We start from the raw sequence: 15,237 nt of genomic DNA, 5'->3' as shown, positions 1-15,237 counted from the left end.
CGCAGTTACAACTTTTGTCTTTTTGCTTAGCAGAAAACAATCTCGGCAATACTGCTCGGTTGGAGCAACCTGCACTGCTCGGCCCTTTCCCAGAAGTTCCCAGCCTCACTTTATCCCGTGCCGACTTAGTTACCGTAGCCGACGAAGAAAAACATCTCGCCTCCACAGTGATGCAAGCTGCACAGCTCTTTTTGCATCGCCAATTCCCGGATACTGTTGATCTGCCGGATGCACTTTGCTTTAATCAGGAAGGCGAAGCTGGAAAGGGTTTGAAAGTTGATGCTGTGAGAAAGCTCCGCAGACAAGAAAGCGAGGAACAAAGCTGTAGTGACAAAAGAAAACTGGTTTTGTTGCGAATTAAAGATGACCACTGGGCAGTTGTCACTAACCAGCACACTGAGCCTTTGGATATCGTCCTCGTGTACGACAGCCTGGCGCCCTATACCGACATATTTTCTGAGTCCCAAATTGCGGCATTGTTTCGGTTTCGGGATAGCGATGTTATGCGTCTGCGCTGGCCATCCGTTTTACTTCAGAACGATTTCTGCTTCTCTGCGGTATACGCTATTGCCTATTATACAGACAAGTGCTACGGCTTTGAACCATCAGCAAAGCGATACGCTAAAAAGGTAATCGTTTGTGGATATTTTACAATCATTCTTCTTTACAACTAAAATTCGTATATTTATTAGGAAATGCGACGGCATTTAGCCATATGTCTTGAGAATCAGCAAATGACACCGTTTCCGAGTAGAAGCAGGAAGATTGATGGAGGCCCAAAAGAGGTGTCCGTAAAATTAATTTGCGACTGCAGGATGCCTATTTTGTTTGACGCTGAATCGATAATGACTTGTACAAATTGCGGGAGGTTGTACCATCGTTCCTGCGTTACGACCAAGAAAGCGCACGACCCTTACCAAACTAAAGTCGACGCCTGGCAGTGCATTAAATGCAAAGCTAAGTGTCTAGTACAAAATTCGTCCGATATAAGAATTATTCTAGCCTGCTGTGGATTCGGTTTCCGATTTAATCTTGTTATTTTGGACTTGCAATTTGGTCATTTTAGACAGATTACATCAATTAATTACGAACTTCATTGCAGAAAGAAAGGGAACTGATGCTTGTGCCGCCCCTTTGCTTGATATCATCACTGCCAGCCAGTCAGACCGCATCGCCAGGGTCGTTACTGGGCGGCACCAGCAGGTTGACCCAGAAGTCTAGGAGTACGTGCACTGGTTTGGACTAGCGTGGTATATACGAATGGATGGGAACATCAGTCTAGCGAAAATGGAAATGATATAATTGTATCTTCAATTTTTATGTTTCATTCTCTGCTTTATTATTGATTTTTGATATTTGACATAATGAATACCGTAATTAAACAGTTTTGGAAAGAAGTTTATTACTGTAAACGTGCCAGGCGAATCAAATATCGTGGTAAAGTTTAGTACCGATTACGAGCATAGATGTCCGAACTGATTTTGACGTACTCCTAATCGTAAAATATGTAGTACTTGCTTGTACATTATATTCCACCAGAAGCATATTACAATACACGATGACTGAGGAAGCTTAATGCCGTATGTAACTTTTAACACACCAATTTCCGTTTGAACTTAGTTTCACTTACATAAGTCGCCCATCATTTCAATAGAAAAAGTACCAGTCAAAAACTTTGTAATTACAATCCAGATATCACTAAATTTGCGTTTTTTGCACTTTTCAACATCACTGTTAAAGCTTCGCAGAGAAACAAGCGAAACCGCGGTGGCTGTTGTAATAATTTTTGAAAATTTCCGGGTCCGAATAGTGCTCCGACCAAAGTGTCCGGGCTGAAATAGTGCTCTGACCAAAGTGTCCGGGCTGAAATAGTGCTCCGACCAAAGTGTCCGGTCAAAATAGTGCTCTGACCAAAGTGTCCAGGCTGAAATAGTGCTCCGACCAAAGTGTCCGGGCTGAAATAGTGCTGCGACCAAAGTGTCCGGTCAAAATAGTGCTCCGACCAAAGTGTCCGGGCTGAAATAGTGCTCCGACCAAAGTGTCCGGCTCAAAATAGTGCTCCGACCCAAGTGCCCGGGCTGAAATAGTGCTCCGACCAAAGTGTCCGGTCAAAATAGTGCTCCGACCAAAGTGTCCGGGCTGAAATAGTGCTCCGACCAAAGTGTCCGGGCTAAAATAGTGCTCCGACCAAAGTGTCCGGGCTGAAATAGTGCTCCGGCCAAAATGTCCGGTCAAAACAGTGCTCAGACCAAACTGTCCGGGCTGAAATAGTGCTCCGACCAAAGTGTCCGGGCTGATATAGTGCTCCGACCAAAGTGTCCGGCTCTAAATAGTGCTCCGACCATAGAGCCCGGGCTGAAATAGAGCTCCGACCAAAGTGTCTGGGCTAAAATGTTGCTCCGACCAAAGTGTCCGGGCTGAAATAGTGCTCCGACCAAAGTGTCCGGCTCTAAATAGTGCTCCGACCAAAGTGTCCGGGCTGAAATAGTTCTCCGACCAAAGTGTCCGGGCTGATATAGTGCTCCGACCAAAGAGTCCGGCTCTAAATAGTGCTCCGACCAAAGTGTCTGGTCAAAATAGTGCTCCGACCAAAGTGTCCGGGCTAAAATAGAGCTCCGACCAAAGTGTCCGGGCTGAAATTGTGCTCCGACCAAAGTGTCCGGGCTGATATAGTGCTCCGACCAAAGTGTCCGGCTCTAAATAGTGCTCCGACCATAGTGCCCGGGCTGAAATAGTGCTCCGACCAAAGTGTCTGGGCTAAAATAGTGCTCCGACCAAAGTGTCCGGGCTGAAATAGTGCTCCGACCAAAGTGTCCGGTCAAAATAGTGCTCCGACCATAGTGCCCGGGCTGAAATAGTGCCCCGACCAAAGTGTCCGGGCTGATATAGTGCTCCGACCAAAGTGTCCGGCTCTAAATAGTGCTCCGACCAAAGTGTCTGGTCAAAATAGTGCTCCGACCATAGTGCCCGGGCTGAAATAGTGCTCCGACCAAAGTGTCTGGGCTAAAACAGTGCTCCGACCAAAGTGTCCGGGCTGAAATAGTGCTCCGACCAAAGTGTCCGGGCTGATATAGTGCTCCGACCAAAGTGTCCGGGCTGAAATAGTGCTCCGACCAAAGTGTCCGGGCTGAAATAGTGCTCCGACCAAAGTGTCCGGGCTGAAATAGTGCTCCGAACAAAGTGTCCGGTCAAAATAGTGCTCTGACCAAAGTGTCCGGGCTGAAATAGTGCTTCGACCAAAGTGTCCGGGCTGAAATAGTGCTCCGACCCAAGTTTCCGGGCTGATATAGTGCTCCGACCAAAGTGTCCGGTCAAAATAGTGCTCCGCCCAAAGTGTCCGGGCTGAGACGCTCTCAGAAGCTTCAGGTCACATCGAGAATGCAAAAATTTTTGAGTGGGCAAAATTTACGGCGGACGTTTTTTTGGCCCCCGGACGGTTTGGTCGGTTTAACGACCAAAACGTCCGCCGGACGTCTTAGTCGTCCGGACGTTTTGGTCGGTTACACATGTTTTATCAAATGCGAGACCTTTAAGAGAAAAGACCCAGTACATAGCAAGACGTTCATGTACATTCAGGGGAACGTTTGCTTCCGCGCAGTTCAAAGCTTTTTAAAAGCAATGCAGGAACGTGTTGGAAAGTGAATGCTTCATAACATCCCGTAGCCAGATGATTTGCATAAGTAAGCGTGAAATCCGTTTGAGCGCGCGAAATCCTGTTGCGGAGTTATAACTCCTTTGGATAGCAAAATCCAAAAAACTTTACCTGCATTCAGGTGTACCAAATGTCTAATTATGAGCCGATCTTCTTTGCAATAAACATAACTGTAAAAATCTTTCTTACACCGATTTCGAGCTCTATGATGTTTTTCAAATTTTAAGATTCAAAATTTAAGATTAATCGGCCCATAATGAGACTTTTTGCATACCCGGATGTGTTTAATGTTTTTTTATGGAACTTAGTTACTCTTAGGCCTCGTCCCGAATTCAAAGCGAATCTCGTTGCGATACAGCAACTCCACCTCGCGAGGTGACCGTATCTGTAGGTGTGGCCACTGCATACAGCCACTTCGTGCGGTTGAGCAACCGTACCATAGCGAGATTCGCTTCGAATTCGGGACAAGGCCTTATAACTTCGCGCGCAAAGGGACGCCAACCATTTTACGCTTACCTATGCAAATCATTTGGCTACACAATGTCAAAATGCAATCCGGAAAAGATATTGGCACATGGGAAGTGTGCGAAAGCCGCAATTCCCGTGGACGTACACGAATTGAGCGTTATCGGGTTATTCCCCTAAGTCTTTAAGATAATGTCCGGGACATTATCAACGCTTTATTGCGCTATTGCCTTATCAGTCAGAAGCATACCAACTTTGCACACGATAGCTGGTTTTACGTCTGTGTAAAATCTAGATAGCGACGACGAGGATGACGATGATGATGATGACACCATCGAACTAGAAAAAATGCGTAGCGATCTGACCCTGTTGCACCAGGCAGCTTTGAAGGAGGACGCAAAGGAAGTTGAAGAGCTCCTAAAAAACCAACCCACCATGGTTAACGCCAAAGTAGCTGGGTTAACACCGATTATGCTGGCCGTCAACGGGCGTAATCCCGGAATCGTCCAGCTTCTGGCTGGCGCTGTCGATGCGGACATCAACATACTGTCCACTGGGTTCAAACAAGCGACTGCCTTAATGCTAGCTGCTTCTGCCACCGGCTGCGCGGAGGAATCGCAGCGTGCAGCTATAATCAGTGCCATCCTTTTCCAACCGCAGTGTGATGTCACCCTGAAGAACAGCGATGGCCTTACAGCACTTGCTCTAGCGGCAAAATTTGGCCATCAAGAAGCCGTGGAATGTCTGCTGGCTAATGAGCGCGTAAACCGTTATCCTCTGGACGATATCTGGCGTAGTGTGCAGCTGGCGTTAGCATCGGGGCACGGTGAAGTAGCACAATGTATTTACAATGAAATTGAAGGTGCTCGTGAGGCAGAGATTCAAAATCGATTGGAGCGCAGCCAGCAACAAGAAGGTCAGATAACAGCTGGAGCACTTAGTGCTCCTCCGAAATCTTCATTAAGCATAGAAATAAAGTACTGGCAGCTAGGGTCAACAAAATAATACCCATTATGTAGTGTTCTAAAAACTAATAAACTTTCAAACACGAAAGAAATCGTGTCCGAAATCTTATACACATTATTTCATGGTACTCGTAGAACCAGGTGAAGAAGAACGGCTGCGACAGCTACTGAAAGAATGCAAAGAAACCGCAAAATCATTGAAACGCACTGTTAAACGGCTGCGTTTGGGAAAGCCAACCGTGGGCAGCGTCGTTACAGTCCGCAGCAATGAATCGCTGGCCAAAACGAAGCAAAGCGAGCATAATCTGAAAATGCTTCCGGAACTATCCGGTTGCAGCGGAATAATTGAGTTCATGACAGCGGCTGGAGTCGCTGAGGTCACTTTGTTCAACGGACCCAGTACTGCCCCAAAAGTCGCCCTGTGCCATCCTGACATTCTTAAAGTCGTTTCGCGAGGTAACTGCTACCATACGTACACAGCAGACGTGCGTGTGCAACACTGAAACCCTGAACTATGGTTTACACTTCACATGCAGACCAGGTTGAATTTTCACTTAGATGGTTATCATTGTGTGGATGCTGATGGGCAGCCACTGGCACGACATGATATAGTTCGAATCACTACCGACGTGGATCTTATCAACAAGGTTTGTGGTATCGTAACTGATAAATACCGATCCTCTCTGGGAAAGTTCGCCGATGTGGTATTTTTCGATGTTGACGGCGACGTTTATGTCAGCGTCGGAGAAAACGCCATGGTCTTCAATCCATTAGCCTTAAAGAAAATTTTCACAGGTAAATTAACTGCTGGTTTTCATTTTATTCCCGGCTGTCAAATTTGGGGGTTTTCAAATAAAAATGTTGATTTTGTTTATTCACGTTTCAGCATGGCTTTAAGTGGTTTTAAAATTAAATGGTCGGCAACAAATTTTGAAGTGCCTTTTGATGTCTTTTGCTGGAGCATAATCACATCCGAAATGGAGCCAATTAGTGCTAGTTACCTATATTTTAATCAATTCACATCAGTCATTACGAGACGGTTTCTGCGGCTATTTTCGTATCTGTAAAACATGGCTCCTGTGTCACGCTACTTTCGCGTATTTCAGTTATTTAATATAGGATCGATATATTTGGATATAAGTTCATATAACCCTAAATCGAGGCTACACTAGTGCCAACTGTTAAGGGTGGCATTGCTCTGAAAGTGAAGAGCGATCTCTGCTCAGATAAAACAGTAGCTTGATCAGGAGCACAGCATCGCCATTAAGTCTCCTTGTTTTAGTTACGTGTGGGGACAATTCATCTGTAAAGATTGGCGATGAGGTTACGATAATTCACTCGAAATCGAAATTTCGAGAACTGCAAACCGATGAATTTGGAAGCTGGGCAGATGAAATGTCGGAACTTATCGGAACACCGCTGACTGTTTGTAAATTCCATACATCCACTGAAAGCGATCCAAAATGCATCCTAGAAGTTAAAGGCACTAGTTCCAGAAAGTTCCGTGTAAATCCCCAGGCAGTTGGTTTAAATCCCGGTCACGCTTCCGAAGAGCTGCGTACTCCTGAGATACCGGTTGGCACCGCATCACCAGGTTCCAGCAGATCTTCTGTACCGGATCTACTGCCCCTTTCCGGTTTTGCTCCTAAGCACGGAGGTATTTATCTGTGCATACAAGTTTTCTATTCCCACGTGAAATATCTCAGCTTAAAACACTGATTAAATGGCGTACTTATAATGAGTTAGCCAGCATCGTACTACCTCACTGGGAACGACCAGCGGTCAGCTTCCGTCACCCCCAAAATTTCATAATAAATGTACGGTATAAGTAATATTGTTGCCATTTGTACATTCTGATGGCTACAAGTTTCAAAACAATGCTGTTAAGCATTTTAAGTGGAAATGCTTACTGTACTGACAGTCTGGCACCCTGCATTCGGAGAAATTTTATACAGTACGAGCAGTACAGTACTGCAGCCAGGTTAAAGTAGAGCCGACCGCGTTCAGCTAATATTTAGCCGTCTGCATGTGGTTGCAGGCCTTTTGTGTGAGCTTGAACGCGATCGTAATCGGCATCGTAGAACGTGCAAGCCTGTCCGGTAATTTCTGCCGGTTTTATACAGCGAAAAACACAAATTTACATGTTACGCCAAACGTTGTGAAGTGGCCATCGTTTTAAGCGCAAACTTCGCGCTAGCTGTATCTTTACGACAGAAATTACCGGACAGGCTTGTACATGTGGCTGCACCGCTGAAAATTTCTCCAAGTGCAGGGTGTCAGTACAGTATACAGCGCTCTCAGCGAGCAAACATTCGACTGTTCAGGTTGGAAAAGGATGCGAGGTCACGAAGCAGCTATGATTTCGATGACAAAAATAAAAACATCAGCTCACTATGCGGCTGGATCGCAGGTCTTATTTATCAGCACGTCCCGCACGCACGAAAACGAAAACTGAAATCACGTTCAAAAATAGAATGGGCAGCGCCGCAGCGCCACCTGATGCTACCGATTGTGCGCAGCCATATTGCGCCCATGGTAAGCTGGTCAGAACAGATAGCCATGCCCATAAGATGGTGAACCGCTCGGACAGCATTCATCCGCTTTAGTACTGATATTTACAGAGTATGTACAAGATAAAATGAATACACTCCTCTGTCGTGCACAGCGTAGCCTCGCGAATGTGAATGCCCAAAAGATGACCACAGAAGCATTATTACACACTAACGATTCACTTTTCCAACCTTCTGCAGCCAGCAAAGCTCGACTATCTTTAAAATTAAACAGCCGCTCTTTTGTGTGAGCAACAGTAAGATCGAAGTTTTCGTTGCACAACTCGTCTTTCATGTTGTGGGACAACATAAAACGGGAATACCGGATATACTTATGCTTTTTTCCGGCGTACAACAAATGCACACAGCCATACTTAACTTGGACTTCGCAAGTGGAACAAGTGGAATCTTCGAAATTAAATAAATTGAAGTTAAGAAGTCGAAGTCCAAGTCGAAAAGTCCCAGTCAGAAGCCCAAGTTGAACAGTTCGAAATTTCGAATTCAGAAGCCCAATTCGGAGCTTCAGGGCGGGCCCACAATGGTTTACAATATTCCCTCATTATTCAGACTGTAAGGTTAACTTTGGTTTTTTAGTTGGATTCCGATAAATTCTAGTCGATGAAAATCGTGATTTGATTTTAATTCGTGATTTGAAAAGCGTGTTATGATTAATACATTTTTGATTAGAGAAGCCGTGCGTTGCAGATGTGCACACTGCATGCACATGACATGCACAGTATCCTGAAGCTGCGCACAGAGCGCCTTGGTAGCTGGTACAATAAGCAGTACTTCAAAAGTATGGGATTTTAACGGAAATCCCAGTTTTTATCCCGTGGCCAGATCCAGCTCAAATTTGAACTTAACCGAGATATTAAGATAAAAACTCAGTATAAAAAGTTTGAAAGCGATTGGTCTTCGGGATCGTCTGCAGTCCTGGTGACAGACAGACAGACAGACACACAAACAACGAGAGCTTCCGACTAGCCTGAAGTATAGAATGCCTCGCTTCGCTCGGCAATAAATTCATAACTGGCCCAAAATTGTGTGTGTGTTCTTACAGAACTCCAGAAAATTAAATGGGGCGACATAAAACTGGAAAAAGTGCTTGGTAGTGGAAATTTCGGACAAGTTTTCCTAGCTCAGTGGGGAGCAACCAAATGCGCAGTAAAGAAAATTGCTGCAAGAGGTCTTGTTCAAGGGTACGAAGAGCAACGCATTCTGGACGAGGCCACACTCCACAAGTACGTACGCAATTGATCTTACTGACTCCGATATTTGATAATGACTCTGATTTCAATTTTCTAGTCGCTTAACACATCCCTGCGTGGTCCAGTTTCTTGGCATTGCACTGGCACAGACGGACATTTTGCTCGTGATGAAGTTTATTGACGGTTTCGACCTAGAGCAGATACTTTTTGGAGGAAAAATGATGAGACAACTCAGTGGATAAAAATTACATTGGATTAAAATGGATTAGTGGATACGTGTACACCTTGCCGTACCAGATGACCTTGGTACAGCAAAATACAATAAAACCCGTTGATAATTATTAACTAAACACGGTAATGTGCAACGTTGGATAGTTGCTAGTTATTGTTTTACCTGAATGTTGTTCCAATGCTTCGCCATTAGTTATGCTATCCCTATCTTCCAGGCTTGCGTTTGTATGTTTTCTATTCTCTCCACGTCCATCCAGGTTACATAGCTGCAAAGCCAGGAGACACTTATGCGTAATTTCCGAATCTGCGTGGTATTAAGTCATGATGGCATTTGGCTGTTTAATCATTTTTCGTAGGAGCTGAACAACGAGGAAAGGCGAGCACTGTGCCTGCAGATCGCGGATGTAATGAGATATTTTCACGATGACGCTGGTGTTGTTCATCAAGACATAAAGCCTAGCAACGTATTGGTGAGTCTCATTATGCATGTCGGATTAAGAACGGGTGTAAGCATTCCCGTTCCAAATACCTATCAGACTAATGTTGCTTTATCGAAATCAGCAACTTTGCTACTTGAAACTTGTGATGTGTAGGTTGATTTGCTAACGAAGCAAGCACATATTACGGACTTTGGAATTAGTCGAATGAGCGGCTACTCTTCTGGCGACCTTATAGAGCATTCTATGAAGCACTTCACGTCACATATGAGCGGATCTTTTTACTATATGGCGCCCGAGCTGTTGGTTCCATCTCCCACTGATAAAACCAAGTTTCCGCAGCATAATCGAGCTTCGGATGTTTATGCATTGGCAATGACCCTTGTAGAGATTTTAATCGACACCCATATTTTGGACGCCCCGGATATAATCACTGTAATGAAAGTAAAAAGCCATTCGGTCATCCCTGGTACACTTGAACAGGTGCCACCGGCATACCGCGACATCCTGAAACAGTGCCTTGAACCAGATCCTACACAAAGGCCGCGCGCCAAAACGGTCGCAGAATCGTTTGCCCAACGACAGGACGATTAGAGGATGATCCGGCGATGAAACGGCCTGCGATTGCAACTTTCATGAGTCAACGGGGTTTTGTCTGTCTGGACTGTTCAAGCTCCACTTCCGGATAATTCTGGCACTTATTACGTAGGATGTGCGCTACATGTGACCGGCATTTTGATTAGTAATTTAATCAGGACATCGTGAAATTTCTTTTTTTGGTAATTATTGCTTGCAATGGCTCGTTTTGGATCTTGTGTCCGACTCTCCTGTGTTAAGACTCACTCACTAATTCACCTTGTCTGCTACGGCTACTGCCGTCGTCCGTTTATTCTGGCTAAATACCGGATTTATATACACTAACTATCTGTAGATCAGATCAACGAACGGATCAGATCAAGGCTGAAGGGTAATGCTTAGGGGAAAATCATTTCGGTAAAAAAATTTAACAGAAAAAAAATTGTAAGATCATAATCACATTATAATTTGCTGGTGGCTGAATCCTGAAGTTGTTCAACACTACCCATTTACGGATTTACCGAACCAAGTTGGCCCTGTAGACAGTGTTGTAAGTTGGTAACAGAAAATATATTACATAAAAGAATTTTAGTTTACGTAATGTTCAATTTATACAAGCTAACTGTTGGCTGCTGCGTACGAGTATACTTACACAGAATTGCTTAAGTGACTAAAAATTTGCTGGTCTGAATAATAATGAAATATTATTTTATGGGACATTCATCTAAAAGTTTTATAAAATTTTATTTTCGGACACTGTGCCGGAAAACGGGCATGTTTCGGCAGACGGGCGGTTAACGAGGCGGTAACGGTCCGATAGTCGAATTTTTAAAACGGGCTAACACTGCTGCTGTTGCGGGGTCTAGCGATAAGTGGAAATTGTTGTCCGCGGATGATTCTCGTGAGATACCTAACAGTTCATATCTGTAAGCTTGAAAGCGCTTAGCGCACTTAAATATGAATGGTTTTTCCGGTTACGAACATCCCTTAAAAAGCGTAAAGTCGTAAATTCGAATTTAAGTTACGGATAGCTGACCAAGACCGTAACTTGCATGGTGTTACTTTGTGGCGTGTTGGGATAGTAATCACTGCATTCTCTAACATTTATTGATTTCCTCCTGTCGTAACAGTTGCCAGGTAACCTTTGTAAGTGTTGGGTGGTATCGTCAGCGACTCAACGGCTTAAAGCTTAAATCACCGTAACAGCATTAACGTGAGTGGAATACAAACAATCCTCTAAAGCGGTGTTACCCGGAAGATGACCAGCTAGTACACTGTGTCGAATGCCCGTCGGAGTAGCATCGCCGTCCACTACTACTGCTGCTGCTAGTGCCTGAAGGTCCCCAGCTGCCCATGACAGGTCTTAACCAGCTGTTGCCAGGACTATCCCAACGATCAGACGACCGCGTCTCAGAGCTTGAACTACAGCGGAGTGTATTGCCGGAGACCTGGCACGGCATTTCACCGTACTCTGTCTGACACAACAGCTTCCCTGCCACCGTACGGCAGTTCCGCAGCAGCTCATTGGTCCCACCACACATCCCTCCAACACAACCGCCTGGTTGGAGGACGCCATTATTACGGCCGTCGTCATCAGTTTCCCGCAGCGGATATTCTCGGGTTGTCCGTCGCCAGGACGCTGGAGTGGGAGTATCGTCAGAATCCTCCCATGGAGGATATTCTCGCGTGGTTGCCCGCCAGGGTGCTTCAGTGGGTTCATTATCTTCAGAACTGTCCCAGGGAGGGTATTCTCGCGTCGTCTGCAGCAACGATTCCTCTAAAGCGGTGTTACCCGGAAGATGACCAGCTAGTACACTGTGTCGAATGCCCGTCGGAGTAGCATCGCCGTCCACTACTACTGCTGCTGCTAGTGCCTGAAGGTCCCCAGCTGCCCATGACAGGTCTTAACCAGCTGTTGCCAGGACTATCCCAACGATCAGACGACCGCGTCTCAGAGCTTGAACTACAGCGGAGTGTATTGCCGGAGACCTGGCACGGCATTTCACCGTACTCTGTCTGACACAACAGCTTCCCTGCCACCGTACGGCAGTTCCGCAGCAGCTCATTGGTCCCACCACACATCCCTCCAACACAACCGCCTGGTTGGAGGACGCCATTATTACGGCCGTCGTCATCAGTTTCCCGCAGCGGATATTCTCGGGTTGTCCGTCGCCAGGACGCTGGAGTGGGAGTATCGTCAGAATCCTCCCATGGAGGATATTCTCGCGTGGTTGCCCGCCAGGGTGCTTCAGTGGGTTCATTATCTTCAGAACTGTCCCAGGGAGGGTATTCTCGCGTCGTCTGCAGCAACGATTCTGGAGTAGGATTGTTATCTTCATCGGCATCCCATGGAGGGTAATCCGGAGTGGTTCGACGCCCCGGTGCGGGTGTAGGTTGGGTACCGGCAGGGTTTTCCCCGCTGGCGACACGCTGGATCCAGTCTGTAAAATGGCTGACTTTGGTGAAGACGTCCAACGTGTTGAGGGTGCATCTGCAGGGATACAACGGTTACAGAAGACCTCAAGCTTAATTCTTAGTTTTTTTTTGTTTTCCTTTTTCTAAATTTTTTATGGGTCGGTTATCCCAGACGGGGCGAAAACGCGCTGGCTAACGACGTTGTTATAGCGGTAGTGGAACTTTTATATTTACGCTTATGGCAACCGTTCAATTTACGTACCCTCTGAGGCCGTAGCTCGTCAAACCGACCAAAAAATCCACACCACTTCGCCGATTAACAAGTGGACCGCCGCTGTCACCCTACAATAAACGCAGATTCCTGGTAAATAGGGAGTATGAAGATAAAATGGTACTAGGCAAACAAGTACTGACTAAGTTAACAGATATCAAAAACCATTTACCAATTAATAACCTACAGACTTTTTGTCGTTAGGGTTTTCGATAGGGCCTTCATTGCGTTGGGCTTAAAAGTGACCATCCAGTAAGTTCTTTATAAAGCGGGAGGGTTACCAATTACGGTTATGCCGCAACTGGCTATTGACCCATTACAAAATTAAAGCTTTGGAAGTACGAGTAAGTCGTACAACGTACATTGCACGTGCCGGACGCTTGGTTCTCGGTGCAGATCTGGCTGGGCGGAATATGACTCCGTCCTCTTCCACCCAGGGAACGACGACACCGCTCGCGATCCACGACCTTCAGCGTGGTCTTTAGCAGCTGCACCGACGCCGCACCAGCCTGTCCTTCCTGCGTCCGGCCCCAACCGGCGGTGTGCAGTGAGGTACCCGGAGCCGGCTCCGCATGTGCCGGCGGCAGCTTCACGCTGGACACGTTCCGTTTCCCAGCGGCACTTCCAGCCAAGCGCAGAATGGCGATGTCGTTGAGGATCTTTTTATGATGGTAGTCGGGATGAACAACGGCTTCGCGCACCGTGATTATGTTGGAAAATGGGACGCTGATGAGGCGCCGGATGCCCACCGCGATACTAAGCTCCCGTACTGGAATGCGCCTGCCCCTGTTAAGGAAACCGTCACTTGCTGTTATTTCTTAGTCACAATGTGGTGCTTACGATTTCTCCTCATGCACACAATGAGCGGCGGTGATGACGGATTTCAGATCCGGCATGAGCGATCCACCACAGATATGGCTGTCGTCACGACGGATGCTAACAATAAAGCGGAACTCGTTGACCGGCGCAGCTTTTCCATCTGCAAAGGAAGGGGAATCAGTTACATACAACGTTATGCACCCACAACAAATTTCGAACATACAGGAACAATTTTGTACCACTTTATCCTCATATAAAATTGCTTCCTCATATAAAATTGCTCTCATGAAATTGTTTTTCTGAGTTTTAACCATGCAATGAGTTGAGTTGAGTTGAGTTTAACCATGAGTTTTAACCATGCAAAATCGCTTCCTCATATAAAATTGCTCTCATGAAATTGTTTTTCTGAGTTTTAACCATGCAATGAGTTGAGTTGAGTTGAGTTGAGTTTAACCATGAGTTTTAACCATGCAAAATCGCTTCCTCATATAAAATTGCTCTCATGAAATTGTTTTTCTGAGTTTTAACCATGCAAACTTTCTTTCCGCTTTCTGGTAAAAGTTAGTGGTAATTGTAGTGTCATTCTAGGACCAGTTTGCAAACGATGTTTATCATCTGGTTTATAGATTTTCATTGCGCTTAGATTTCCTAAGATTATGCGCCGAGTTGTACCTAATTTCTTTCTATTTTACGTGTCACTTGTTGAAATACGGTATCATACGAAATACCACATGCTCATAATATGATAGCAACTGATTTAGTAAAATCTTAAACAGTTATTAAATTATAACAGTACAGTTATAGTCGCTAGGTCGATACATCACAGCAAGTCGGTTACGACTGCTCAGTCGAAATAATACAATATAATAACGGCGTAATAGTAATGTAAGCTTACTGATGATTCGTCCACCAACTGAAGTGTTTGTTGTGGCAGCGGAAGGGTCGTCATCATCGGGATAACTTGGCGGGATAACCGTGGCGCTGAAAGATTCGTCAAAATCTTCGCTACCGGCAAAGCTGTCCACACTGGAGCCAGTCACGGTGTCCGGGTATGCGTCCAGGGATAATGCTTTCCCCAGAACCACCTTCAAAATCCAGCCGCTTGAATTCCGCAACATATCGTTGGCGGTCTATATAGTCATGCGAGGTAATAACAATACAGTACAGCACAGTACTTACCCAGTGCCGCTGACAAGCTCGCAGCCACAAGGATAATCCACATGCACATCATTTTATCCGACAGACAGAAGACAGAATGCGGCATTAATGCGCTACGGTTGCTTTCTAACGGCGCCTTTTCGAGGCAGGAAAATAATCAGCTACTGTGATCACTGATCAACATCTTACAATTCCTACTGTCGCACGGCTGAGCTGAACGATGATGACGAGACAGCTGATGAACAAGCCCTTGTGGTATGTAAATGACGTCAAATCAGCGACGGGGTGACTGTTCGTGAACTGTGACCAACACTTGCTTATATGTATCATGCTCAGGTGGACGTTCAGAAGTGACGCTAATCAGCATGGAATAGAAAACACAGAATATTCATGGTGAAAAAGCGGCATTTATTCGCTAATTCATAAGACAGTTTGAAAGACGGTCATTAATGTTGCACCAGATCTCTGTTACACCAGTATTAGAAAAGGTT

The 15,237-nt window shown here is 45.6% G+C and overlaps 2 protein-coding genes across 2 annotated transcripts; one reads left to right on the top strand and one right to left on the bottom strand.

Annotated features, from left to right (window-relative positions):
- The first annotated feature begins 4,200 nt into the window (after positions 1-4,200).
- Positions 4,201-10,472, top strand: LOC129593004 (uncharacterized). The gene is made up of 9 exons (XM_055489183.1): positions 4,201-4,261; positions 4,413-5,033; positions 5,218-5,538; positions 5,641-5,877; positions 6,365-6,739; positions 8,692-8,872; positions 8,937-9,059; positions 9,426-9,540; positions 9,664-10,472. The coding sequence occupies exons 1-9, from the start codon at positions 4,201-4,203 to the stop codon at positions 10,099-10,101; spliced, it is 2,472 nt and encodes an 823-aa protein (XP_055345158.1). The 3' UTR covers positions 10,102-10,472.
- Positions 10,473-11,168: 696 nt separating this feature from the next.
- Positions 11,169-14,706, bottom strand: LOC129593003 (polyserase-2-like). The gene is made up of 5 exons (XM_055489182.1): positions 14,484-14,706; positions 13,610-13,748; positions 13,132-13,555; positions 12,761-12,840; positions 11,169-12,574 (listed from the first exon to the last, which is right to left on the bottom strand). Exons 1-5 carry the CDS (start codon positions 14,704-14,706, stop codon positions 11,872-11,874), a joined length of 1,569 nt encoding a protein of 522 aa, XP_055345157.1. The 3' UTR covers positions 11,169-11,871.
- Positions 14,707-15,237: the final 531 nt, after the last annotated feature.

Source organism: Paramacrobiotus metropolitanus, unplaced genomic scaffold (genome assembly GCF_019649055.1).
Source record: "Paramacrobiotus metropolitanus isolate TYO unplaced genomic scaffold, Prichtersi_v1.0 Parri_scaffold0000058, whole genome shotgun sequence".
NCBI classification, from domain to species: Eukaryota; Metazoa; Tardigrada; class Eutardigrada; order Parachela; family Macrobiotidae; genus Paramacrobiotus; species Paramacrobiotus metropolitanus.
Note: the sequence above shows the minus strand (reverse complement) of the source record. Positions and strands in the feature narration are given on the sequence as shown.